Source organism: Harpia harpyja, chromosome 3, assembly GCF_026419915.1.
Source record: "Harpia harpyja isolate bHarHar1 chromosome 3, bHarHar1 primary haplotype, whole genome shotgun sequence".
NCBI lineage: Eukaryota > Metazoa > Chordata > Aves > Accipitriformes > Accipitridae > Harpia > Harpia harpyja.
In genome coordinates, this window is record NC_068942.1 from 41,957,036 (window position 1) to 41,984,344 (window position 27,309).

Here is a 27,309-nt window from a genome sequence, read left to right on the forward strand (position 1 = left end):
TGTTTTCCTGCCTTTTGACTCTGGCTAGAATAGCCCAACTCCTCTCACATTCTGGTGGTAGGAGGCAAAGTGGTTTAAATGCAAGTCTGGTCAGTTAAGACACTTCCCAACATGTCATTCTCAGCTGGAGCACAGTAAACACATTCAGGCTAGAACTGAGAGCTGGTAACTGAGCCAGCTGGTCTCCAAACTGGTTTACAGTTTTCTTGGGAATGTTTCCACTGCATGGGCAATGCTGGGATTCACACAAGTATGGATTTCAGCCAAACACTAGTAACAGTAACAAGCTTGTTGGAAGGCAGTCCCCTCAGCTGCATTAAGCAGGAACTACAGATAGGGAAGGTTATGGGCTTCATCTACATGAAACAGAACTACAAGGACTGACTGTTTATGTAGCTTTACTTTTTATTTCAATTATTGTTCATGCACATCTAATTACTTACTGAGGACCAAGGGAGCTCTTCGAGGGTGTGCAAGCAACTCTCTATTTCACTAGTTCTCATTAGTTCATGTTCTACAAGACCATGAAGCACAAAAAGGAACAAATCCCACTGCAGAAGAGAAAAAAATATCAACAACTCAAAAAGAAATGGATTTTTGTGTTCATTTCTTTATCACTATACAATTCATGTTTTTCTTCTTGGATCAGAATGCGGAGAAAAGGAACGAAAGGAGAAAGCACATTATTTATCTGCATGTGGCAACAAAGGACAAAGAGCAACATCCAAAATGACTGAACAAAATTCCTCTAGTTCATACATTGTATCCTACCATAAAGTCTCAAAATTTCTACTTCTCAGTTTCCAAACACACCAAGTACTTAATTCCAAACATACCAAGTATTTAATTCCTGTGTACTCAAGAACAGATTGAAAAATTCTTTTCTTACCTTCCAAAATAAGCTGGTTTTAGCCTGCAACTAAATAGGGCGATTTTCATCTTCCTAATTGGGGATCTTATAATACTGATACACATGCAAAAATGAAAGCTGATAAAAGACACACGAATGCAACCAATTACAAAGTCACATGCGTTCAGTCCTCAATCTCCCAGGCCAAATGGGCCATTTTGCCATTTGTTCCTAAATAAAACTGTGCCTTCCTGACAGCCCCCCAGACAGGTATCAAACACTGACAAGTAGTATGAAGTCCTCTTTTTCTCTACCCCTGAAGAAACAATGCCAGCTAACGGCAGAGCAAATCCTGCTGGCCTCATTCACACAAGCCATCAGTTAACACTGCAGGCAGGCAGAACTCTTACATGGATCTATCAGACCAGAGTGGGTAACTGGCAGTTCCACAGATCGGAATAAGCTTTACCTCTTGCTGCTTAACTTCTGCAAGATAACCAATGTTCTTCTTGCTGAACATCAGCTGCACAGGAACAGGTGTCCCAAAGTCCTCCTTCCAGACAGAAAGCAGCAGTTTTAGAAGGCCATAGGTGAGATTATTCTTTACACGCAGCCTCTCAGAACTCTTCTCTTGGGACTTGATCCCGAGACTCAGAGGAACACGATCTGAAACTGTAAAAAAAGGAAGAAAGGTGAACTTCTATAGCTGCATTATTTTCCTTTTATAGTCATCATCTTGGTCCAACAGCACATTTTGCATAGCTGGTATCTAAACAATCACTGAAGTAAAAACACTTAGTGAGTGTAAACTAGTGAACCTAAGACGACTGGCGCTTAGAAACATGAAAAATTATGAGCTTTGCAACTATAGAAACAAGCATAGGCAGAGTTTTATACCACTCTGATAAAGAATACCATTTGGTTGGCATATAGCCCCAAGTCTTGGAAGATGACTGACTAAATAAGAGTCAGCCTAATGTTTAATGAAAAAGGACATAGGTGTTACTCCAAAGAAGAGGAGTAACACAGTAAAACAACATTTAAATCTATAAACAGATTAAATAGTTGTTCATAGTTTTGACTATAGGCAGAGTTGCATAACTTCATACAACTGAAAGTAAAGCTGGAAAGAGTTTAACTGCAGCTAAACATACAGAGGGGGAAGATACCAGATCTAATGGAATGGGGAAGATTTATATTGCTGCCCACCCCCCCCAAATGAAATGTCACAATATTCAGATGTGAACTGCTTTACAAAAGAATGAACCATGTATAAAACTTCTTAAGAAGCTTCTAAAACCAGGAAGTTAGAGGGTTGTCCACAGAGAAAACACCTGCATCCAGATCACTAGCTCCTTCTGAGAGAAACATCGTATTTAACACATTAGAGCAAGGAAAAGAAAAAAAAACCCCAAAACCCTCACAAACCTGAAAAGACTCACAGAAGTCACAATACACAGAAAACAAGTTACTTCCATTCTCTCCAAAAAGAGCCATAAAAATATAATTTAAGGGAACAGGCCCTTACTTTTAGGGAAAAAAAACTCAGCCACAACTTTTCAGAGGCAGAAATACTGGAAAACATATTACATATTTAAATGAAGGTATCAATAAATAACAAACAATGGAGATGTGAATGAGAACACTAGATCTGAAGGATGGTTAGTCACAGTATAATACTGTTTTGCAGAAGGTGGAAGGGAATAAGAGCAACCACCCAAATTGTCAGAAAAAAATCTGCAGACTCAATGACACCAGAGAAATCAAACATCCATGAGCTCTAAATACTGAAGTCTCTGACCCTAAGGATTTAAAAGAACTGTAATAACAGATTTCAGTCTTAAATAGCTTATCATGACTGACTTACCCAGCAAAGAAGCCAACTCAACCGTGCACTTTGCCAGCTGCTGTTCTGATGTGGGACACATGAACTGGAAAACACACAAGAAAGTTGTATCTTTGTCCCCATACCACAGACTGGACAAACAGGGCTTCACAAGAGATAAAAATATCAAAAAAGAGCAGGCAATTTACAGCAAGAAGCACAGAGCTGTAATCAAGAGACCATTAAAGACTGAAAGACAAGAAAAGATCATATATGAAAAGGGGATCCACAAAGGGTAATTTTAACTAACAAGCAGATCTACACAGCATAAAGAAATGCAGTGCAACTTTGTCATATTTGGGCTCAGACAAAAAACATTCAACTGAACTCAACTGTGAGGCAAGGCAAGCTAACAAGCTTACAGGTATGAATACAGCTCAAAGTGGTCCAAGGGTTTTTTTTTCTTGTTGCTTTTTTACTACTTCTACCTTTCTGCATCGAAGTGTCTGACCCAATCTTCCTAGCAAGCACTCCAGCCAGACGTAGTCAATCACTTCACCCTCATCCCGTGGGCCCACAGCAACACAGAGCACATCCTTGATGAAAAAGACAGCAGTAATTCACCTATTAGTATCCTGCACTTCCACAAACAGATCTTTGGACCTATGACAGAGCAGTTCACAGACAGTCCTTGGGTCCTTGGTTAAAAAAAAAAAAAAAAAAAAAAAAAGCAGCTAGTATCCTCCTCATTTCATAAGACAGATTAAAGCTGAATTTTTCACAACCTCACCTAAGTCTGATTTTCTACCATAGTTCTCACTAACATTATTAAGTCAAAGTCAACAAGGGCAACCGGTTCATCCTTCTTAAAAGTAACTAGCTCTGAAAGCTCCAGTTAAATCTGATAGCACAGCAAGAAAGTTCAGAGTAGAAGTGCTACAGAAATCCAGGGTCCTCTTATATTGTCAAGGTAACTTCAGTGTCAAGACAAAGCTGAGTATGAAGAGCACTAATAGGGTTATGGTATGAAAACTGGTTTAGTCAATTTTACATGTGGTAGCACTTTCCATCACCAACAATTTACTACCCAGTATCAGAAACCCATGATGGAAATCAAAAGAAAAAAAAAAGTATTTTAAAAGCTGTATCTCAAGATACCATACAAAAATATCTTCAAAGAGCAAGTTTACAGAAAAAGCCCCCAGTTTCATCACATACCTTACCCTCCTCTTTTTATTTCAGCTCAAGCAAGAAAGAGTTAAAGGACGTGTACTCGTACAATTGCTGGGAATGCAAGGACAGCAAGATCCAGTATTATTGCTCAAACAGACAAGCAGCAGCAAAAAAAGTAGAATACATAACGGTAAAAAAGTGAGGTTTTTAGAATTCTGCTTTTCCTCATGGGTTATCACACAGGTTATATAACTGCATGATTTTTACGAGAACAGTGACCTTTTAAAAGCCTGAGAGAAAAGACCAAAATGTAATTTGAACCAGCTTGAATAGAAAATTGCTTAGATCTAAGGCTGAAATTAAGTCCATACCATCATCTTCTTTTTAAGATATTCTGATTCTCCTTAATTATAGCTGAATGAAGGTGCAGATGCAGACTGGCAAAAAGTTTTCAACAGATTCATACAGATTCATCTGACACTTAATTCAATGTAGAATTCCTGGTGTATAAGATGGGACAGTCTACCAAGTTCTACAGAACTGAAGGGACCAACAGGAAATACTTTCTCAAAATGGAGACCAGGAGACTCTCCATAAAAAGAGCAGGTCCACAAAAAAGTAGCTATTTTGATATACTGACGCTTCAGCATACAGTTGTACACAACGCTCACCACACTATGGTTTCTATGCTACTCATATCAAAAAGGCCACTGCCATGCTGCCAGAAATCCTGTATTTGAGATAGTACTCCTGACCAGGGAACTCTTAGCTACACAGACAGCAAGCAGGGGGATGAAAAAAACAAGACCTTTCCATCATGCTTCCTAAACACTCCTCACAGCCAGTTCCTTAGAATCAGAACATCCCCTTTTAAAAAAAACAAACAAACAAGCCAACACCCCTCCCAAAACACCCCCACAAACAAACAAACACCAACGTGAAAAATGAAAAGGGAGTTAGGGCAAGCCAGGAAGTGAACAATAGGTACCTTAATCTCGTTGATGATTTGGGAAGGAAGGGGAGCACAGTGCTGACAGCCTGGAGGGCAGTCCCTTCTCAACTCCAGAGCATCCTCTCCAGGCACGGGAAGTCCTGGGACTTTCAGCATTCTGTTGAAGGTTGCTCTCACTTCTCTTTTGATGAGTGCTACAAAGAACAGGGAACAAATTCTGTCTACTTCAGCCTTTCCCTCCAGCAAGGCAGACAACTATTTCCACACACTACCCTTATTAGCCTCTCATTTCGAGGGCCATGGCAAATGAGGGAAGGACGGTTTACACTTTCAAACCCCTCTCGCCCTGAGCTCCCATTATATTCAACGGGCAGAGGCACAGGTGGAGAGAGTGTGTTAACCCACAGCTCTAAAAGGCAGCCACCCATTACCACCAGGTACCACTGGCAACTCATCTCATTTTCCATCAAAATATCTCAGTAGGTTTAATGAACACAGTAGCTAAACCAGGAAGTAATGCCAAAGTAGAAAGCTGAATCAGCGTAATCATACCAGTTCAACCAGTGTGCCCATGAAAGCCATATGTTTTCTACCAAAATACGTTTTGACCAGCATCCAAAACACTAAACTCCTGATGCTGCAAATGGTGCTGGATATTCCTCCCCAGATTCTTGGCACAACCTCCTGAAACAATGGGTTTTCAGAGATCCTGAAGAGTTGCCAGAACATTATTACAGAGTAAAAGGACTACAGTTGCCTTCAGCCTGCAGAAAACACACCCTGTCCAAGAGGTGTTTGTTTTACAGAAGATTTCGGAAGCACTCTGTACATGTGGACCATAAGGTCACTTGAGAGAGCAGCTGTCTGTACCATGTTTGAAGTGCTAACACAACTTCAGCCTAGATGACATTTTCAGAAGAAGCTTTCCACAGCATTCATTCTCAGCATCCTACCAGCCTCCATAACTAAAAATCACTTACATGGGCCAAGCCTGAAAAATCCCTGAAGAAGGTTCTTGGAGCTAGAAATCATTCCTCTTATTCCTAAACAAGGAGGGACAGAGCAACTGCATGCTTCCCACTAAAAGAAAAATGAGTAGGACCAAGTACTTCATAACACTGGCATAAATTCTACCCCTTGATCTCAGAAAAAGTGTACAATACACAGGTTAGAAGCTGCAGTTCAGGGTAAGGAGACTCACCTGCAATGTTGGCAGAAAGCCAGCCACAGGCTTTCTCAGTAGCCAGTTCCACCGCAATGTCTTCTGCACTACTTAAAACCTTTACAGGGAGGATAACAAGTGATAGGAGATTTACTACCAGCCACAGCACTATAGTCAGTGAGAAGTTAGAAGGAAGTCTAGAGAGAAAAACTTAATTTTGGCATGCAACATTTGAACAGATGACCACCACCGCTGTGGGAAATGCTACTCTGAGCAATAAGACTGACCCATTTTGATTTCCCAAATCTCATCAACCCCATACAAACCCCATCAACTCTTGGGGAAGTTGATGCTAAAACAAAAGCATTATCCTTGCAAAATGGATGCAATTTATATACCATTCTAGTCTCAACAGTTAGCTATCAGCTAAAGTATCATTTTAGCCAGAATAGCCAAGGCAGCCTGGCAGAGATGACTCTCCTTAGCTATTAGTCCTCACATGAGGGCATCAATAGCTTCTATTGTCCTAAGCTATTAAGGGATAAGTGAAGCAGCAATGGAAAATGGTAACGGTCCAGACTTAAAGTCAAGGCCTTTATTAAGTTTTAGTGAAAATACATACTGCTGCAGATGTCTCTTCTGGCAATAACACCCTTACCGCCTCAGGACCTTTCTTTTTGCAAAATCTGCAAGAAAAGAAAGAAAACGTGCCACAGGCTCAGTCAAAGTTCTTGGACGACACTCAGAGGTTCATTACCATAGCAACTTTCATACGCTCTCTTACAGTCAAAATGAGTTGGAAGACTGCAGTGCAATAAGTCAGACCAAAAGAACCAGACAAGGAAAGAGCAATTACAAGCCAATGAGCTGCAATACTCAGTTTTCCAAAGAGGAGAAACACAATAGCTGCAGTGGATGTCCGTTTGGAGCTGGATGCAGAGGGACAGACAGCACCTTTATTCCTTCCTACAAATACAGCATTAACTGGCTGGAGGCACAGCAGACAGTCACCCTAAGAAGAGCAGAGGTCAGGGTTTATAATTACCAAAACCAGAGCACGACAGGCCAAGCCAAATTAGGCTTATAGATTCTGCAGTAAGAAGAGAGGGGAACGCACAAGTTTAAATAACTTTTCCTCCTTACTCTCTGCCTTTGATGAGTGCCTGGGCCCCTTCCTCATACAGATGAGCGCACACCTCTTCAAGCAGCTTGTCATGATTAGCATCCTCCTCCTTCACTTTATCCTGCAACATGACTTCAGCCCTTTGAACCAGCTCTGCTACCAGTGTTGCCCTGTAAAAAAAAAAAAAAAAAAAAAAAAAAAAAAAGAACAATCAGACAGACTGAAATCAATACAATACAAGAAACAGGGCACACTAACTGTAACCAGCTGTTCTCCCCAATTTAGGAGGGCACCCATCTCAAATGCTATAAACCACTCTGCTAAAAAAGAATTAATCACACTGTGTTTAGTACTGTACCATCTCCTTGTCCTTTTTGTAAGGAAGAAAGCAGCAATGAAGATATCAAAATAGTACTAAGACTCAAGAGTCAAAAGCCTTTAGGTTTTAATAGCAACATACATGGTTACAGGTATCTTTTCTGGTGGCAATACCCTTATACTCTTCAGTGGATAGTGGTCAGAAGTTCAAATATGTCAACAGCAGCCCACTACAACCAGCATTCCTTGTGGGCTGATACCTCACAGTTTAATGTCTTCAAGTTGGACAACAGGACAGTACGAGCTCTCAGCAAGCTCATGAGTGACATGCTGGAGGGCAGGACTGCCATTCAGAAGGACTGTGACAAGGCAGAGAAATGGGCTGACAATGAGGTGGCAACTGTGCAGGCTGGGATCTACTGGCTAGGGAGCAGCTCTGCAGAAAAGGATCTGGGGTTCCCAGTAGACAACCAAAATGAGTTAAGAGTGTCCAAAGAAGGCCAACCTTATACTGGGCTGACATTAGCAACAGTGCAGCCAGCAAGTCAAGGGAAGTTACCGCTTCCCTCACCACTGTGGGGCTGCATCTGGAGTACTGTGTCCAGCTTTGGGACCCCAGCACAAGAAAGCCATTGACAATCTGAGTGACTACAAGAGAAAAGAAAAAAATCATTAAGACAGCAGGGATGCTGGAGCACACAACCTACAAGGAGACTGGGGGAGCCAGTTTCAGTTCGCCTGGAGAAGAGGAGAAGATGACGGGAGAAGGAAGGGTTATAGAGAAGACAGAACAAGACTCTTCCAGGAAGTGTGCAGCTAAAGGTTGACAGGCAACAAGCACAAGCTGGAACAAGGGAAATTCTGATAGGATATAAGGAAACATTTTTCACAAAGCCTGGGAAAGTTAAGTATTGGAACATGGTACTAAGAGGCTGCTGAATCCCCATCCTTAAAGACTTTCACAACTTAACTGGAAAAGGTGCCAAGCAACCTGATCTAACTTGAAAGCTGGCCCTGCTTTGAGCAGGAGTTTGGATCAGACGACCTCCAGAGCTCCCTTCTGTGATTTTCCTATCGTTAGCAAGAACCTTCTGAAAGGGATATAAAGTCTCAAAATGCTGCACTATGTTCACATTCCAAGTGTCCCACAGTCATATAAACCTCCTCTCTGCATCCCTTCACAAACTCCCCTCTGTGACGGCAATCAGACATTGCTGGACCACACTGTCATAGCCTTGGTGTTCTGCAATACAGCACACTCCGAGGGAAGCTTTCTTTCCCTCATACACACAATTTTAAAGGATCAACTCTTTGCCTCATTAGTGTAAAGCTACTTATGTCACAGAACACATCACCAGCACTTACTTGATGTGCTTAACACAGTTGGATCCCACTCTCTCTGCCACAAATTCAACTGTTCTCCGTAGGGAGGGAGGCTGGTTGTGGAAGAAGGCCTGTTCCAACTCTACCTGTTCAAGAGAAAAGTGCTACAATTGATTTGAGTACTCCACCCAGATCCTCCTCTCCTCAACACAGGAATGGACAGAACTACCATTTGGAATTGTGCTAAAAGGCACACAGTTTGCCTACCGTAGAACTTTCTGCTACTGTAGCATTCAGCACCCCTGTAAAATATTTGCTCCCTATTTCCCTCTAACCATTTAACCCAAAGCTCATTATCAGGGTTTATGGAGCTACAAAAGCAAACACCCAGTAAACAGAGGAACGGGAGAGTTCTGACAGCACCTACTAGTAGTGAGTCACCACATAGGGTTTGTTTTTGGAAAGAAAGGATCCTCTCTTTTAATTACAGGCTGGTAATCCTGTAGGCTCCTACACAGTTCATTCTTTCGGTGGAAAGCATGGCTGCAGTCTAATCAAAACAGAGTATGAAAAACATACCAACATTTTGTGTTAAAAAAGAGGCAGACAGAGAAATAGGCTAGTTGTTCCAATTGCAGGAATGTTTACTGAAGTTACCTGGATTTCAACACACACATGGTATCCCTGCCACATGACTAACAGAAGACTTAGGAGTAAGGATACCCGACTGTTAAACACAATGTTCCCTGCTGCCTAGGCCCATTCTTTTCTCTCCCTGGCATTAGGATGCCCCTGTGTACCCTACCCTCACACAAGCAATTTCTCCTGCCCTGCTTCCCCTTGTGACTCCCTGATTTCATTACCTGCAGTTTCCGCTGTGTGACAGAAGCCTTGGGTGCCAAGGACTCTGCAGCTGTGGGAGTGATTTTCCTTATAAAGCCACCATTTTTTGCTCCACTACCAGCCACAAAAGAGGCGAGTAGTTTCCGCAGCTCACCTGTACAGAAAAACAGGCAAAAGCAGTCATCGCCCCCATAAGCAAGGGAACAAATCAAAATTCGAGAGAGAGACTTTCACATTGTCAGTCCTGTTTCCAGAGCAGACTCTCTCAGCTTCTGTGAAAGCTGAAGTTTCAGAAAAGCAGAGGGGCATCCCACCCATCTAACTGGCAGGGCATAGCAAGGCAGGCAAGGCTCCAAAGATAAAGGGAGGCTTCTGAAAAGCTCCCTGGCACATAGGACTTGTTCAGAAGGATCATGGAGCAGTCATTTCTATGCATCCCTTTTTAGCATGGCAAGCAGGAACTATAAAGTCTACAAGAAGAACAAGGCAAGCAGAGTTACATAAAATTTCAAGAGGGTCAGGAGAAAATACCTAGGGAAAAGCTTGAAGACATGTTCAACCCCTTATAGAAGCTTTCGTGATGCAGGTTTAACATACAGTTTTCCGAGCAGCTAAGTCCCAAGAAGCAGAGCACCATCCCACCATCTGGGACTCTGTTGTCTACAGAGAAGGATTTCACCAATGGCAGTCAGATCCCAGGAAAAAGATATCTCAAACAACAACCTAATAAAGCACCAGGGCACAAAAGGATTCTTCCCCTCTGCCTGGCAGCAGAAATATGCTCAAGGATCAGGGCATTCCTCGCAGTACAAACACTTACTCTTTAAGAAGCTTCCTTCCAGTCTGTGAAGGATGAGTTCCCCTGTCCCTCTGTATTCAAACTCTGTAGATCAACTATCCCAACTATATAGCCTCCCTCCCCCAGCTTCACCAGATACTATTCATAGCTGCATGAGCTTCTGCAACACAGCTTTTTATGAAGATTGACTCATACACAACTGAGACCTGAAGTTGTGAGGAGGGGTAAGAAAGAGGACTCACACTACCAAAGGACAAATACGAATTTAAAAAAAGCCAAACCAAACAAAATCCCAAAACAACTAATACATTTTATTTATATAACAAATATAAATAAAATACTCACCAAGATAGGGACAGCAGGTATAAAGTAACTGCTGATCCACCAAGGGTACCGAGTCCTAGTAAGAAAAGAAATGAAATGCTGAAAGGACACAGCAGGAAGGAAACAGTCTTCAGCAAGTCAGAAATCCCATACATGTGCTCACAGGCAGGTTTCAGAGCTGCCTTTCCATGAAAACCATAAAAGTAACTGGATTCCAAATCCACAGTAAAACGATAAACTTTGCGGCCCAAGTGTGCAGGCCAGCCCTCTAACACACAATGAGCTGCTCTACCTGTAGTTAGTGTAGCTCAACCTTTGCTTCTGATCTACTGTCAAAGCCCAGCTGAAAGCTCATAGTTACAAAGGGAACCAGGACTGTTGCCACAGCTGCTGCTCATAAAAGAGAAACCTATCCGTGGAGGAGAATAAATGAGGTACATCTGCTATGCATTACACCTCCACAGGTGTCTTCACCCAGGGTCCTGGTTTCAGCTGGGATAGAGTTGATTGTCTTCCTAGCAGCTGGCACAGTGCTATGTTTTGAGTTCAGTATGAGAAGAATGTTGATAACACTCATGTTTTCAGTTGTTGCTAAGTAATGTTTAGACTAAAGTCAAGGATTTTTCAGCTTCTCATGCCCAGCCAGCAAGAAAGCTGGAGGGGCACAAGAAATTGGCACAGGACACAGCCAGGGCAGCTGACCCAAAGTGGCCAATGGTATTCCATACCATGTGACATCACATCTAGTATAGAAACTGGGGGACTGGGGGCTGGGGAATTGCTGCTTGGGGATTAACTGGGTGTCGATCAGCAGGTGGTGAGCAATTGCACTGTGCATCATTTGTACATTCCAATCCTTTTATTATTACTGTTATCATTTTACTAGTGTTATCATTATCGTTATTAGTTTCTTCTTTTCTGTTCTATTAAACTGTTCTTATCTCAACCCATGAGTTTTACTTCTTTTTCCCGATTTTCTCCCCCATCCCACTCGGTGGGGGGGGAGTAAGTGAGCGGCTGCGTGGTGCTTAGTTGCTGGCTGGGGTTAAACCACGACATCCAGATTCAACGGAACACTGCACTGTGGAGTAATGTCACCCCAGCATTACACAGCACAGCCAGAGGCATAGGAGGAAAAGCAACTTCAGTTCCCATCCACATGGGCAGTGTGTACTGCACTCATATGGAGAGGGAAAAAAAAAAAAAAAAAAAAAATCAGTTGACCTCTGCATCTTCTCTCTGCCACTGAAGAGATAGTGCAAAACAGAACTTTCTAATTAGAACAAGATACACTTGCATCTGAGCAAACATAGTGCTCATTTTTCAAGGAACACTATGTATTCTCTTGCATGGCTGGGAGTTATCTGAAACATCACATATGCCATAAACTCACCTCCTTTTCTGGTTGCTCATGTTATTTTTGGTTCAGTTACCCTTTATCATGCAACTGGAAAACAGGTGACTCCAAAGACAGCAACCTTGCTCTTACAAGTCCCATTTTACTGTTTCTGTTGAGTTCACCATTACTGCTTATTTCTGGGAAGAGCTACAATTCTATCAATCAGCTCACCTTGTACTGCAATAATCAGTGAGTACGAAAACAGCATCTGATCCTCCAGCATAACTTGGCACCTATTCTGCAAGCCATTGCAGCAGGTGAGATGGCTCCTGCCTGACAAAAGCCCCAGAGCTGTAACACACAGTTTACAATCCAGGATGCAATGCAATTGAGGCACTTGCACAAACTGGGGCATCACATCCATTGGCCTACATATGCTCAATGCAACTGCACTGAAGCCAAGTTCCTGATAAAATCTTAAACTCCTGAGGCCATGGTAGGTCCACCCTCATCCACAGATTCAGAGAACATGCTACTGCACTAACTCACCAAAGCCTGAGCAGATGTCACAGAATCCATCATCAATCCCTCCTGCCTGACATCAGTGGTAAAAAACAAGTCTTCAGGGACTGATGGAACCTGAAACATAAACCCCAGCAGTTACAACCCAAACAGCAGTCAGTAACTTACACCATTTCTGACAAATAGGACAGTAAAATCTTACCAACCTGCCACCCACAAAAAAAATAGCACTAAGGATCCTCTCTGCCCTAAGGAGAACCTTTCCATAAAATTAAAGATTCAGTTTGATCACAATAACAGAAGCCACCTTCCTTATCCTCCCCATACAGCATCGTTCACCTTTCCAACAGGTTCCTGCTAAGCAGTTACCTTGCTTCCAAATGGAGGCACAAAAAGATTTTAAAAGTTCGTCACACCATCCCTTTATCAGACAAAAAATTCCCCAGGTAATTCAAGGCTGCCAGCTAGCACTCTGTCTTGTGACAAGAGCTTCCAGTTCTAACAGGAATCAATGTCAATTTGCTTACAAAGATGCAGACTTATAAGTACAGAATGCGTTTGAGCAGCAATTAGAATTCCTACTGGAAAAAAAAAAACCAACGTTGCTTCGCACAATTCCACTACAGGAAAATAATTCTTCATTAGAATACAGAAGATTCTTTAAACCCCACACTAGGGTAAAAATACCCAACAAAACAACAAACTACTGTTTTGCAGTGTTTTAACTCATTTCAATACTATTTTCTATTGAGTTCTGTGCCCTGCTTTTTCTTCAGGGAAGAGCTGTGTGCACACAAGAGACTCTACCTGAAAAAGCCAACCCAGAACTGCAAGGATCAGCAGCTTGTTCAGGAAACTCATCTCCTTATCTTCAGAAAGGACCATTAACCTGCCATGCAGCAAAAGCAGCAAGAGAAAGTGTTAGATTTCAGTAGCTCAATTTTCATTAAGGAAAAAAATCCCCAACCACTCACTTTGTAATTATACTATTTGTCACCATGTACACATTCCTTACTTGTCTGCCTAAAGAATGGAAAACAAGCTCTATTATTTTGTATGTATGCATCTTGAGTAACATGCTGGTTTAAGTTTACACTGGCAAAGCTAGTGTTAAGTAACTCTAGAACGTGCTTCAAATTTTCCTCATGTATATAGGAAAGAAAACTAGAAAATTATTTAGGCATGGGAGACCTTGTAGGTTTAAGGTTCAAATTCAGGGTTTAAAATTCACAGCTGCAGATGTAGAGTAAGTGAGTGGGGATTAAAAAAAATGTTGTTTACTTAATGAAAAACCACATATTTAAATCAAACATCTGAGCTTTGGATGTGCTCCCTTTGCAGCTTTATGTAAGATAAGAAGTGCGCACGATTTGCACACACGCACAAAAAAAGTACTTTTATAAGAATCTCAAACTAGGGCCAGCGTGCATTCTCAAACACCGGGCACCCCATCTAAGCATGCAAACCTTCAGAGAAAAGTTCTTGACAAATATTCTTTCCCAGGCTCTTACCTGTATACCTGCAGCAAAAGACAAAATACTTTCTTGTAATAATCAAGGAAAGGAGCAATATGATCCACAAGGGAAAGGTACTCCACAATCCAAGGAATAGTGAGAATAGAACGTCGATCCCAAATAGATTGTCTCAGAAGCTTCAATACATCCAGTACAGGCAGGGTCTTAATGGACGACAGAAGTTAAAGTAAGTAGCTTGAAGTTATCTTTTGATACTTAAAGAAAAACTTTATCTATATCTTGACTTTTCTTTCTAGGATTTCATCTTCTGTACAAATAAGAGGTGACTTTCTGGCTACTGAAAACATTTCTTTGCACAAGAGCAAAGGTAAAAACCACACTATGATGGCAACCAGAGGTCGCAATGGGACTTTCAAACATAAGGCTATAAGCCTGACTACGTACAAGTAGAGTCAAGGTCTAACCCCTGCCTCCTTGCATTCAGTATGATACACTGCTAGGAGATGGGTGCGAAACTAACAAAAACATTCCTGCTAGCTGGATTTTACACTGTAAATACACGTCGCCTTAGCTAGGTCAGAGTTCTGGTATGACAGACCCAGATTAGCAGAAATAACAGAAGACTGAGTACCTCACCATCAGTGCATTGCTCCCTCTTTCCTAACTTACACAGACCCTTCTTTCCTTTGTTCCCAACCCCAGAATATGCAGTAGGGGCACAGAACAGTATAACATCATCCCAGGAACCACTGGCTCGCTTTCAAAGGGCATAACTATTGTTGTTCCCTCCTTGGATTAGAAAGCCTGCCTGTCAAGCAGAAGGCCACATTAGATTTCTTAGAAGAGTTTGGTTTCTTACTTGGTTTCTTAACGCTACTGCAGAGTCTTGCAAGTCTCTAGTCGGTTGCTCCACAGTGCGATATGGCAAGAATACAAGAAACCCTAGGAACTTGGCAAGGAGTCGGAGGCTTAACAGGACCACAGTGAAACGCTTCTTTTCATCCTGAAATTAAAAAAAGCAAGCTGGGGCAATGCTACCCTAAACTGGCAAAGCAACTACCTACATTAAACTTCCACTCCCTTCATGTAAAAGGACCACATAGCTTCATCACTGCTTTTAATAGAGGTAAGTTTCCAAAATACATATTTATCAAGCATTTTACATTGCTTCTGCCTCCACTGCTTCACTTACAGCAAGAAGAAATTAATTCAAGAGCTTTCTAAAACAAGCAGCTGCTCAATCGCATCTTCATATTAACAACTTCAGAGGCAATGAGAGGGCAGAGAGCTGATCTCATGTTGCTTCCTTTACACCATTACTGCTCTGCAAGTCTCCATGAACCTTTGGCTGCTACTTTGCTAATAGAATATAAACTGTGACACCTCTGATAGGTATAGATGAGTGAAGAAACATCTGAACAGGTATGAATGGGCATGACTGCCAATTCGTTCTAGCCAAAATCCTTCTACATGGAAAAGTAACACAGAGCTATTGCAACTGAGTGCAACAACTGGACTCAGTTATTTCATTGATCTAACACAGGGTACTAACAACCTAAAAAGAGGTTCTCACTTTTCAAACTATTGTGCATCATCTCTTATGACACAGTTCCATGAAGCACCTTGAAGCGTGCAAGTAAAGGCAAAGGGCTCAGACATCAATAACCAAGTTGCAGAGTTATGACAGAACCAAACGAAGAAGCTCTTGTCCTGCAAATACAGTGGTGAAAGCTCCAGGCAACTCACAATCAAGCCAGTAATTCTTTGGGTACTGGAACAGCTCAGGGAAATTCCTGCCAGATGTGTTTGCAAAAAACAAGCTTACCTGTTCATCCATATCTGCTTCCCCGTCACTGTGCTCATGCTCCACCAGAGTAAGGCCATTCAGTTCGAGTATCTTCAGGCACAGACTATCCACCAGGTGCTGATTGAACTGGTAACTTCAGCAAAAGATGATGATGAGTCAGACTGAGCTGAAAACAGCAGTAAAACCTCAACTAACACAGTGCAAAATTTCAAGCTTGTCTCATGAGTTGTATCAAGCATCAGCAGACATCCAATGTAACAGACTGACAGACAAGAAAGCAAGGGACAAGACTAGTACTGGCTGACCCCCTTCTTTTCAACTCTTATTTTGTACTTTTTTGAATACATGCTATTTAGCAACTCCCACCATAAGGATAATAACATGGATCTGTCGAAGCAGGAAGCTGTAAAATAACTGAACTTAAGATTCAAATCTCCCATAGATCACAACTCCTCCATGCTGTGGATTGTGAAAAACTCATTGAACAAAACCATGAACCTGGCTTCATCCTGTAACTCCTTAGCTTCATGCACTACCACACAAGAACACTTGGCCAGTCCAGTGCCCTTGCTAGGCAGCACTGCACACCTTGGCACTGGGAAACAGTGATGGCCTGTAACAAGATATTATGGTTTTATAGAAGGAAAATTATTACCATATAAGTAAGCCTAAGTCTAGCCTAATGTAGCACACATACACACAAAAACATTCTATGCTCCTGGCAGAACCTGCTTATTATTAACATGTTCAGCATGCATGTGGGCCAAGAACACTAAGTGCAGTATTATGCAGCTGAAAAACATTTCTGATATGCTCTGCCTAGGTTACACCATGCCCCAAGCTCTCTGGGCAACTCCCCGCTGCAAGAGCAGCACACTGGTGTTCCCCACTCACCCACACATTTCACCAAGGAAACAGCAACCACAGGCAGCTAACCTTCCTGCGCTGAGGATGAAGTCCCTGAAGAACTGCTGGCACCCTGGGAATGAAGGGGGTGGACAGGGTCCTCTGATGCTCTGAGGAACAACAAATCTTTCCTGCAGCCTCTTCAGACGGCTCAGATTATCAGAACCCAGCATATTAAGGACGTCCTGGTCTGGGGTGTCTCCCCAGCTTGCACCACCACCAATAGGACCTTTACACATCTTCAGGAGACAGAAAGAGTAGTGAGGTGGAAAATTTGTAATAAAGCATCATTTCACTTCATCTCTCACCTCACATATTCTCTCTTCCTCACAAGACTTTGTTTTAGAAGTAATCCAAGCATGGCCTTTTCAGGAGGCTCATGTACAGAATATCTCTTTTCCTCATGCCAAAACATGTTACCCACCTTGGCCATACACAGCCCAGAGATCTTGAGAGATGGAATTCCAATCCTATACATCTAACTCAGGCACATCTACCAGCGTACATCTGGATGTGTGGAGAGAACACCTATCACTCACATGGTCTTCATAAACCACTCAGTAGGATCTTTAGCCCCGTCTCCAAGGACTGTGATACTGCACTACGCATTCCCAGACCAGGTTTCCCTGGAGTTTCCAGAGAGTTGAAAAAGTTAAAAAATTAATGCACCCTTCCCTCAAACATATAGATACTACTCAAGACTCAAAGAATCACAGAATTGCCAAACTGTTTAAGGTTGGAAGGTACCTCTTGGATCATCTAATCCAACCCTCTTGCTCAATCGGGGTCAGCTACAGCAGGTTGTCCAGGACCATGTCCAATTCGGTTTCGAATGTCTCCACTGGGACTTGACAATGCCTCTGGGCAACCTGTTTCAGCATTTGACCACCCTCACAGTAAAGAAGTGTCTTCTTGCATTCAGATGGAATTTCCTTTTTCTCAATTTGTGTCCATTGCCTCATGTCTCGCCAGTGAACACTACCAAGGAGAATCTGGCTCCCTCTTCTTCATTCCCTCCCATCAGGTATTTGTACACAGTGCTAAGATAACGTGGAGCCTTCTCTTCTCCAGGCTTAACAGTCCCAGCTCTCTCAGCTTCTCCTCATACAAAATTGCTCCAGTCCCTTAATCATTTTTGTGGTCTTGCACTGGACTCGCTTTAGGAAGTCTGTATCTTTCTTGTACTAGTGAGGCCGAAACTAGACACAGTACTCCAGATGTAACCTAACCAATACTGAGTAAAGGGAAAAGATGACTGCATACTCCTACATCTAAGTCAGGACTGTTTTAATGAGAGATACCATACTAAAAAGCAACATTTAACTATGTATATCAAGCGAACAATTACTAGGTCCATTTATTCCAAACTGAGCATCCTCCCCTCCCAAAAGAACATCTTGTTACACTTCCCAACCTTCAGATTATCAGGCCTCAACACAAATCCTCAGTCTAGGTTCTTTTCTACATGCACATTGTTAATACACACAAGATTCTGCAAATCACTTTCTAGTCAGACACATCAGATTCACTGAAGACACCTAGCTATCAGTTTAAATCTTTGTTTACCTTTGCGAAACCCTGCAGTCTTCATTAAGAAGGCACAGATATAAAAGAGAAATACAGTACCTAGGACTAATTAAATCCTGTTGATGCAACAACGTCCATCTCGCCTCTTTCCACAATCTCCCTGAACACACACATCAGACAGGACACTGATGCAAATTCAGACTGGACACTAGACACTCCAACATTCCAACAGCTCGCAATTTCCTGGCAATGTGTGTGTGGCCTAATACTCAAATACTCAAAGTGAGGTTATGCGTCTGTTTTGCTATCCACAAGGAACCCACCGATAAACCAGCCATTTATAGAAAATACAGTGAATATCTATACTCCAATCAGAAGCATCTTTTCTTTCTTCATTCCTTCAGTTAGAGTGAAGTCAGATGATGCTTGAAACTGGTGAAGAAAACCCTATAAACTACAACAGCAATACTTTATCAAAAAGAGGCTGTTGCAGTGTTACACAGAAGAACCAGAGATTCTTTGCAGGTAGTACATTCATGTTGCTAATGAACGTAACTGGGAACCTCTGCATTTGATACATGTCAAAATACCTCCTTAAGATTTCTAAAAATTATAACTGTTCTAAAATGAGAAGGTCACAGTAAATAACCATGAAGAATGAATTTTTACAGCTCATGATGTGCTCAGTGTGCCTTATCCCTGATTTACACAGAGTTCATCAGTAATCTATCACTGATTTAAATTTCTGGAAAAGAAAGGAAATTCCCATCCTGAAAACTTGGCTCTCCCAAAAAAGTTTCAGTAGGAAAATCTCAAAGAAACTTGCAAGACACAGTTTGTTTTCTCAGGCTGAGGAAGGATCAAATCAGCGTTGATGTGTATCTTCATTAAAAAACCAAGTCATTTACCTGGATAAGCTGTTTCTGAAAGAGCCTGGCAAAATGGCTGTGGTTGCAGGTTGCAGATAGGTGAGCCATCATGGCCCTGTGAAGGAAAACATCACAAAATGCTGACTAGAACTCTGTGGTACAAAAAAAGTGTTCTAACCTCAAACTATACCAAAAGCATAAAATAACTGCTTTTAAGAAAGCAATCTCCAAAGGCCACTGCAAAAAGCAACATCTTTATAACCAGGTATCCCAAGCACTGAGCCCCATCTGCTGACCATGGAAACAAAAATTCTCCCTGAGCACCTGCAGAGCAAACACAGCTCTAGAGATAAGATGACTCTTCCTTTCCTGCAATAATGCTGTTATTTAGGAAGAAAATTAAGTCATTCAGCTCCCACTCTCCTCTTTGCAGAGCAGTGAGTTGAGAGTTCACACATATGCAAGTAAGAAACCAGCAACAGCAGTACTTCTGATGCCCAAAGAGAAGAAAAATTTCTCAGTTTAAATCTCAGCCTTGTTTTGCTCCTGTGGTGAAAAGTCACCTTCACATATGTAACTTGAGTATGCTGGTGGTTAAGACTAACACAGAAACCCACAAGGCAACTGCTTTCAAAACCACAGTAGTTTCTTTATATATACTCTATTTTGATAAAGCAATAAATGAATAAAACAGCTTCCTTTCCATAGAAAGAGCCACAGTTGTCTTGTTTTCAGAGCCAATACACTAGAACGCCCTGAAATAATTAGAAGAGCTAAGAGCTTTTGAACATCTAACACACTTCTCCACGCTTAAGAGGAGTGGGGCATTGAAAACATGAAGTGCACACACAAGTGTATACAAAGACAATGTTCAGACCTCAACATACTGGTCATGAGAGTGGCTCTTTCTGTGATTATGAACAGGGAAAGAGCTATACCAAGACTGATTAAATTAGGCCCTTGCCACTTCTGGCTTGTTTCTTTAAGACAACAGTTGATACTTTTAAATATAGAAGCAAGTTTACATGGACAGTATCTTCCAAGAAGCACAGCTCCCTACAGGTTAGCACAGAAAACCATTAGGGAGAACAGGGAACTTAGGATGCCGAGTCTAGTATGCTGCACCAGCAATTCAGCTACATTAAAGAGCTAGCTGAAGTTGCATAAGACTCCTACCTGATCTTGTTGCCCAGAACTCTTTCAAAGTCCCAGCCAGTTTTTTCATGGTTATCCTCCCATTCACGCAGTAGTTCATAAAATATATCCCTGTGAATCAAGATATTTAAGGATATGAATTCCCACTCTTCAAAATTTGAAGTAACAACAACTGAATATTCAATCGCTCCTAAGTTCCCCAGCAAGAATCTACCTCAGATTAAATAACTCAAGCCTCTAAGCATTCAGATACCTTTGCAAAACTCATTAATGTTAGCGGTACTTCAGCGAGTTTCCATTTTCCATGTCTTTGACAGCAAGTGCTTAAGCTTGTTATGCCCAAGCTCTGACGGAATGACCAAAACACCCATTACCAGACATACTGAAGACTGAGAGGCAGGAAAGAATAAGCCACATGAAATAATACCTATGAGGAGAGAAAAAAGGACCAAGACAACTTGCCATTCTCCCCTCACCCTGTTGCTGCAAGCATGGAGGGAGGTGGCAGGAAGAATAAAAGCATACCAGATTTATATGCAGAAGCAATCCAGTAGGGTGACACACTGTACTGGGATTTACCAGAAGTCTCAATAACTCCTGAAGAATTAGGCTGTTCTTCTCTAAAGACATTAAGCATTTAGCTCCTGTGGTCAATATGGACAAAGACTTTTTTTTTTTTTTTTTTTTTAAATTAAGAGTGAAAATCTCAAGATTTTTCTACAGCATGTAGCATACATGAGACATTCTTAATATCCTTTGTTCACAATCATGGAAAGATTATACCTTGTGAGCCATACAGTAACAGTAGAAGAAACTTACCTTTGTTTCTTAAATATGTGAAATGCTCTGTCACTGGGAAAGTTAGAGCGATTGTCAGTTTCTGGCTGGAAAGAAACAGACTGTACAGAGCATGGCAGCAGGAGAGACACCTGTTAAAAACATAAAAGCAGGCATTAGACTAATGTAATTCTCTAATTTACCCAACAGTCTGAGACCTACAAAAAGCAGGGAAAAGACATGATGAGGAAACCAAGTATCACTAGTTGAGTTGTTCAGACACTAGCTATTTCCCAATTGCTAACTGCTAGGAAACACCAACAGTTTTACAACCTACGTTACACTACAGAGGCAGAATCACTTGACATTATGAGTGGAAGCATCTCATCTAAGAAGTCTCTGCAGAACAGGTTGCAACCAGTATTGATACACCGTGGAAAGAAAGATCTGCAAACAGCTAAAGCGTACCTTTAATATAGGGCTCCAGAGAATGCAGGACAGTGGCTGGCAATTCCTGTATTATTATTCTTTCTCCTATTCGAAAAGCCTATCCCTTCAAGTAACAAGAGACCTTTATTTACAGCTTTAACTAAAAAGCTCAGCTATTGACAGGCCCTAGTCTCAGAAAGTACCTTGTACTTTCTTTGTTAAGAGTCATTTCCATTTTTAAAGGATGGATGAAACAAGATATAAAATACATTAAGGAAGGCATTCCTACCATCCAGCTTTAGCTCCCTAACCCAGATGATTAGATCAGGAAACCAGTTTTCACAAGCTGCATTGTCTCCTCTCAAGCTTCATTTGCCTAAAAGGAGTCTGTAGCTATGAAACAAATCCACTTCTTCCAAACTACATTCTAATATTACATCTAACCAATCATTCTTCTGGGATCCATGTTTATTAGATGAGAATCTCAAAAGCAAAACTTGTCCCTGTCAAAGTTGCTCGTTTTGGTCAGGGCCTGGAGCACAATGCAAGGCTAGCCAGCGTCGGCGATTTGCAGCTAACAATCACTGGACCTAGCAATTCACTCACCCACTTACAAGAAAAAAAAGTAGCTTTTAGACACTTGCCAAAGATGACATGACAAGATACTCAAAGTAGAAGGAATGAGATTTAACATCAAAGCCATCGCAAATAAAAGAGCAACAACACAAAGGTTTGAAGCAACATCAGTTGAGGTCTGCCAATTTTTACCTTGGCTGTGCTGCTTTCATAAGCCTGCCTGAGCCTCTCGTGCAAGGTGGGAGAAAAAGATGCAATCCGTTCATTTTCAGCCAAAAGCTTCAGCATCCCCTTTTCTAAATGGGAAATAATTCTGCCAAGACAACATGGATAAAACCCAGACAGACATAAACAACACATGATCAGACCTAAAGAAATGCTTATGCTCATTTTTTATGAGCCTACCAAGTAAAGAGTTCTAAGCCCCAGGCACGCAGTGTGAAATACTACTGGCATCTGTAGGGCCATTTTTTATTGCTCCCATCTCATGACTTTCCCATTCTTGCATAATCACACTGAAGTTCAGTAGACAGATCAGTGCAAGGAAAACTCACAGACATCCCAATCCAGGTCAAGCTGGATGTTTTGAGGGAAAATTAACAACTCCGTGCCTGTAAGTGGTAAAGCTCTAAAATCCAAGCACACTTGCTTAATCTCACACACATCTGCAGACACAAGCAGAGGAAAAAAAATACTAAACTCACTCATAATGATAATCCAAGACTTGAACAGCAAAATAAACACAATTGTGCACACTTCGGAAATGCTGTCTCCCTGATGCATCTAAGGGAAAAAAAGAAACATGAGACAACAGCACCTATCACCTCTTATAAACTAAAAGACCAACAATTAGCTCTCAAGGAAAGCAGGAACTGCCATATCCAAAAATAGTCTTCCAGACCAGTATCCAGTTTCCAGAAGTTCCCATTCCCTGCCACCTGAATGGACAAATCCTCCCATCCTTATCCTTCCTATACTAAAGGCAACTGAATTGTTTAATGCTGTATGGGAAAGAAAAGATTCCTTCTCGACATTCTGGCCAACAGTAAGCAGATCCAGGACAAAAAGTAGACCAACTGCAACCAGTCATCAGCTGCTGTTCCTGTAGCTGGAGACTTTGTGTTCCTAATCTCAGCCGTAAGAATCTGAGAGTGGCAAAACAGAGGTCAATCAAATTGGGGCATCTAGAGGGGGTGTGTGTGTCTCATCTTAAAGCCACTCTTTTGTTTTTTATATCCATATCAAGGTACTAACTGCATCAAGCTTAAGTCTGAATTTGCCAAAAAACAAACGGAACAATTACGGATCTATATGGATGGATCCTGTGCACTCATAACCCAAGCTTAAATTTAAGAAACACATCGCAGATCAACAGCACTTTTGAGTTGCGAGGACCAATGGAGGAGAGACTTTAGCATATCCATCCTTCTCTCTGAAAGTCAGTGTTAGCAAGTAGCTACAGCAAATCTCACACAATAGCAGACAACTAGATTCAAACAGTATCTAGCAACCCCACTCTATCATATCACGGAAGCAGTTCCCATACATGCATGATTTTTGTCAGCATCTCAGATGAGTCCCACAGTGGTAATAAGGTGCATTTATGGAATTTAAGACTAACTGCTCAAGCTAAAGGCAACTACTCTATATCACATTACCATTCTGTGGAAGTAACATTCTTTCCCCTCAATACCATTGCTTACCTTCACTTCTTTCATTGACTTCAAGGTCACTATCGCCATCTTCTGCAGTAGAAGTGCCTTTAGATGTCAACAGCTGCAGAACAAAAAAGAGCTCCAGAAAAACATTTGGTACCAGGTTTTCTGGAAGAGAGGAAGTGAGATACTAAAGGTGGATATTCAGTATTGACCTGCCTTTAATAAACGAAGGTAAAAAGATAGATGTCTGTTCCATGGCACAGTCAGCGAAGAACTCCGTCCCCACGCACAGCCACAATGTAAATCAATATGGGAAAGATGTGTTAGGGAAGGGTCTGGTTTCAGATAGGGCCATACAACTTCACCCTACCACAGCTCAGAGTAGAGCATCAGGTTCACGTCCTTCCCTGAACTTTTACCTAGTATCCATTTATTCTAATAACTGTGTTGGCTTAGTTTATTTTTCCAAATGTCATTTGTTTATACACTGTAACTGTCCCACAACTTTCACTTCCCCCTCACAACACACATGCAAGTTCAAAGTTCAAAGAAGGGTCAGTCTCACATCTTCTGGGTCTTCACCTGCTATACACGATGAATAGAGCTGCGCCAGACACTCCAACTGTTTCTTGCAGGAAACCTTAGTAGGATTTGCACAGGTCACCAGATGGCTTTCAGCAGGAAGGCTAGCACTGCGAGTGTAGCTAGGCTTAGTAGGAGTACCAGGATCAAGAGATATCCCTGCAGGAGAAGACGCCTGGTGCAGCAATTTGCATCTGAAATTCAAGAGCAGCAACATACCATGTGACTGAAGATGATACACAGCAGCCTCATGTCCAGAAAAGGTCTTTCTCTTGCAGTCTAGCATGAAGGAATTCCTGCAATAACTAACCATGTCATTTACACTGTCCAAAGCTGCTTTTAGCATGATAGTAATTTAACTCATCTTTCCCTCGTTGAGAAAGGATCTTGGGGCTAACAATCAAAAGACTAAAAAGAATCACATTCAAATTCCAACTCTGCTAAAATAGTGTGGCACTTTGACCAAATTATCTAACTAACCTATGTTACTGCTTTTCATCTAAACTGGTATTTGTTAAGGACATGGAATCTGTTAGAGACCTGGTCCTAAAAAAATTTTTGCATGTACAATTTCTGACGGCTAGACACTTTACAAAATCTATGAAAATAAGGTTCACATCCATACCTTCAGATATATTTGTAAGTTAATGACACCCTGAGAAGATCTAATACCACTAAGTGGAAAGGCAATGCAACAACAGATGAAATCCAGTACTGGCAAGTTAAATGACAGAAGGAACAAACTACTTTAATTGCTGGAGTCTAAATCAAAAATGATCACTCAGTTAAATACACAGATATTGTAAAAAAATATACCTACAGAGGTCATCCGAAATGCAGCAGTAGAGTGGCATACATAAGACACATGAGAAGCAGAAAAAAAGCCAGCAACAGCAATATCAAATGATTGTTAAAGATCCCAATGGAATGTCCACACTTGGAACAACACACCACCTCTTACCACATTGTCTCAAAAGTAAAATCTTTAAAAGTCACTTTAAAGGCCGTGGGGAAGACGGAAACATTTTTAACTGCAGCAAAGAACTTCTTCTATTGGCCTACTTCTAGTGGAACTGCTGCGATGAAGAACAAGTTGGTCCCAAAACGGGAGTAGAAAGGTTATTTAATAACATCTCCCTTACAATGAACATAAGCACCTGACTGACAGAAGTGAAGAAAATTATTTACTAAGCACTTTGTAAACCCACCAAGGTAAGATTCCAATAACGTGGTTAGACAACTCTGCTTCACTTCTGCCTCAGTGTCGTCATCTACCTCAGCATGAATTTCACCTTTTGCCCTTGCTCAAAGTGACCCAGTTGGCGGGAGGCTGTGTTAGTGTTGTACCTCACCTCTCCACCACTACTGAGGACACACTACCAGCTTCCAGCTCTCAAGCATGATGGGTCAGATGAGATCACCTCACGGGCAAGATCCAGCCCACATACTGCTATTTCACCTACTTTAGTTTATACGGATTAGTGGGACATTTCAGGTGGAATTCACACTGGGATAGGTGCTTCATTGAAGTGCAGAGAGGCAGGTCTGAATCCTAAGCAGTTCTGTTACGGGTCTGGTACAAAGAGTAACTCAGGAGACTCTCTACGGTGTCTGTCCAGCCAGTTCTGGTCCCATTGAAGTGAACTGCAAGGCTTAGCAGGAAAAGAATTCCACCCACGCATCCTGAAGAGTTTCCCCAAGAACAAAATCTACAAAGAACAGCAACAGTTCTGTCAACAATTACAAACAATAGTTTCTCTACTGCTGTGCTTTGCTTTTTTTCTGAAGTATCAATCCTCACAGACTAACAGTGATACCATTTTACAGAGGATGAAAGTCACACAGTAACTGAACAGCAGAGACAAAATTAGAAGCTAGAATTCACCTCATCTCCCAGCACACATAATTTTCAATAAACAACTGCAGTAGAAACTTTTAAAACAGAATCTCACGTTACCCATGTCCTGTTTTCTCTGACTGCAAGCCTGTGTTAGTCTGCCTACCTTGCAAAATCATTAACACTTTCCCCACATTTGCATCATTAACACATTTTCTTCAAACCAGACTATGCCTTCCATCACAGGTGCAATCTTCAAACACAGCCTAATTACACCAGCTCAAACCCACTCGCTTCGCCTGTACAGTCTAAGGAAAGCTGCACAGGAGATAGCCACGCGTGCAAGTCCACGAAGAGGCAATCTTATGAAAGCAGTGAGGACTGACTAAACTTCTGAAGATAAAGTGAGGGTCATTGTTCCAGAGACAGCACACCTCTAAAATGACAAACATGGGCTAGCTGCATTAATATCCTAGTCTGATACTGGAGTCACACTTGGTTTTAAGCAAATTATAGTTTAAGGTCACCAATATCTGTTTTGGGTATTCCTCTGATCATTTGCACTCTGATATTGGCACCACCTTAAGACAAGAGAATTAAGAATCAATACAAGTCTATCACCACTCTGCTCAGACTGTACCGTTCTTTCTTCAGCATCTCCCTCTCCTCTTGAAGGCTGTTGCTTATCACTGATGTAAGGTTTCCTTCCTGGACAGTGGTAAAGGCCTCAAGGCTCGACGCGGATGAAAACCGAGCAGCTGGAGACTGGCTGACAGGCGTAGAAGTGAAGCACATCTTTGGTTTTGAGAGGGGGCGCTCAGCACTTACAGGAGTTGGGTTGATTCGCCTTGATGGTTTGCTTTTGCTGAAAAAGTGAGAAGCGATTCCACTGAAATCAAGCTAAACAACAAAAATAATTAGGTCTCAAGACAGATATGCACGCAACTCTTCCAGAAGAACCTAATGCTAAAATAAAATGGATACCAAGTCAGGATATCGAATTTCTAAACTGTACGTATAGTTGCTGACTTTATTCTGGTCACTGAATAAAAAGTCGTGGAGCTACAGACTGCTAAAAACAGCCTGCTGACCCGTACTGCAAAATTAATTATCAATCATCAAGCCACCGAACAGATAACACAGTGCCACACAACTCTT

General features: G+C 41.7%; 1 protein-coding gene across 2 annotated transcripts in view; it reads right to left on the minus strand.

Annotated features, from left to right (window-relative positions):
• The window catches only part of CDAN1 (codanin 1), a 35,100-nt gene that overhangs the window by 2,907 nt on the left and 4,884 nt on the right, over positions 1-27,309 (minus strand). For both annotated transcript variants that reach the window (XR_008234436.1, XM_052782217.1), the window contains exons 3-27: positions 26,792-27,016; positions 24,315-24,508; positions 23,778-23,897; positions 22,779-22,857; positions 22,267-22,387; positions 21,112-21,221; positions 20,314-20,403; positions 19,177-19,252; positions 16,772-16,980; positions 15,854-15,968; positions 14,888-15,031; positions 14,065-14,231; positions 13,361-13,442; positions 12,581-12,670; positions 10,714-10,768; positions 9,590-9,723; positions 8,769-8,872; positions 7,106-7,255; positions 6,585-6,648; positions 6,002-6,080; positions 4,837-4,994; positions 3,164-3,271; positions 2,718-2,781; positions 1,320-1,522; positions 444-551 (exon numbers count right to left, since the gene is read on the minus strand). Coding sequence is in view for 1 of the 2 variants with exons in the window: in XM_052782217.1 (XP_052638177.1) it covers positions 444-551; positions 1,320-1,522; positions 2,718-2,781; positions 3,164-3,271; positions 4,837-4,994; positions 6,002-6,080; positions 6,585-6,648; positions 7,106-7,255; positions 8,769-8,872; positions 9,590-9,723; positions 10,714-10,768; positions 12,581-12,670; positions 13,361-13,442; positions 14,065-14,231; positions 14,888-15,031; positions 15,854-15,968; positions 16,772-16,980; positions 19,177-19,252; positions 20,314-20,403; positions 21,112-21,221; positions 22,267-22,387; positions 22,779-22,857; positions 23,778-23,897; positions 24,315-24,508; positions 26,792-27,016 (3,049 nt within the window). In the remaining variant the exon portion in view is untranslated. The remainder of the gene's footprint in view (positions 1-443; positions 552-1,319; positions 1,523-2,717; positions 2,782-3,163; positions 3,272-4,836; positions 4,995-6,001; positions 6,081-6,584; positions 6,649-7,105; positions 7,256-8,768; positions 8,873-9,589; positions 9,724-10,713; positions 10,769-12,580; positions 12,671-13,360; positions 13,443-14,064; positions 14,232-14,887; positions 15,032-15,853; positions 15,969-16,771; positions 16,981-19,176; positions 19,253-20,313; positions 20,404-21,111; positions 21,222-22,266; positions 22,388-22,778; positions 22,858-23,777; positions 23,898-24,314; positions 24,509-26,791; positions 27,017-27,309) is intronic.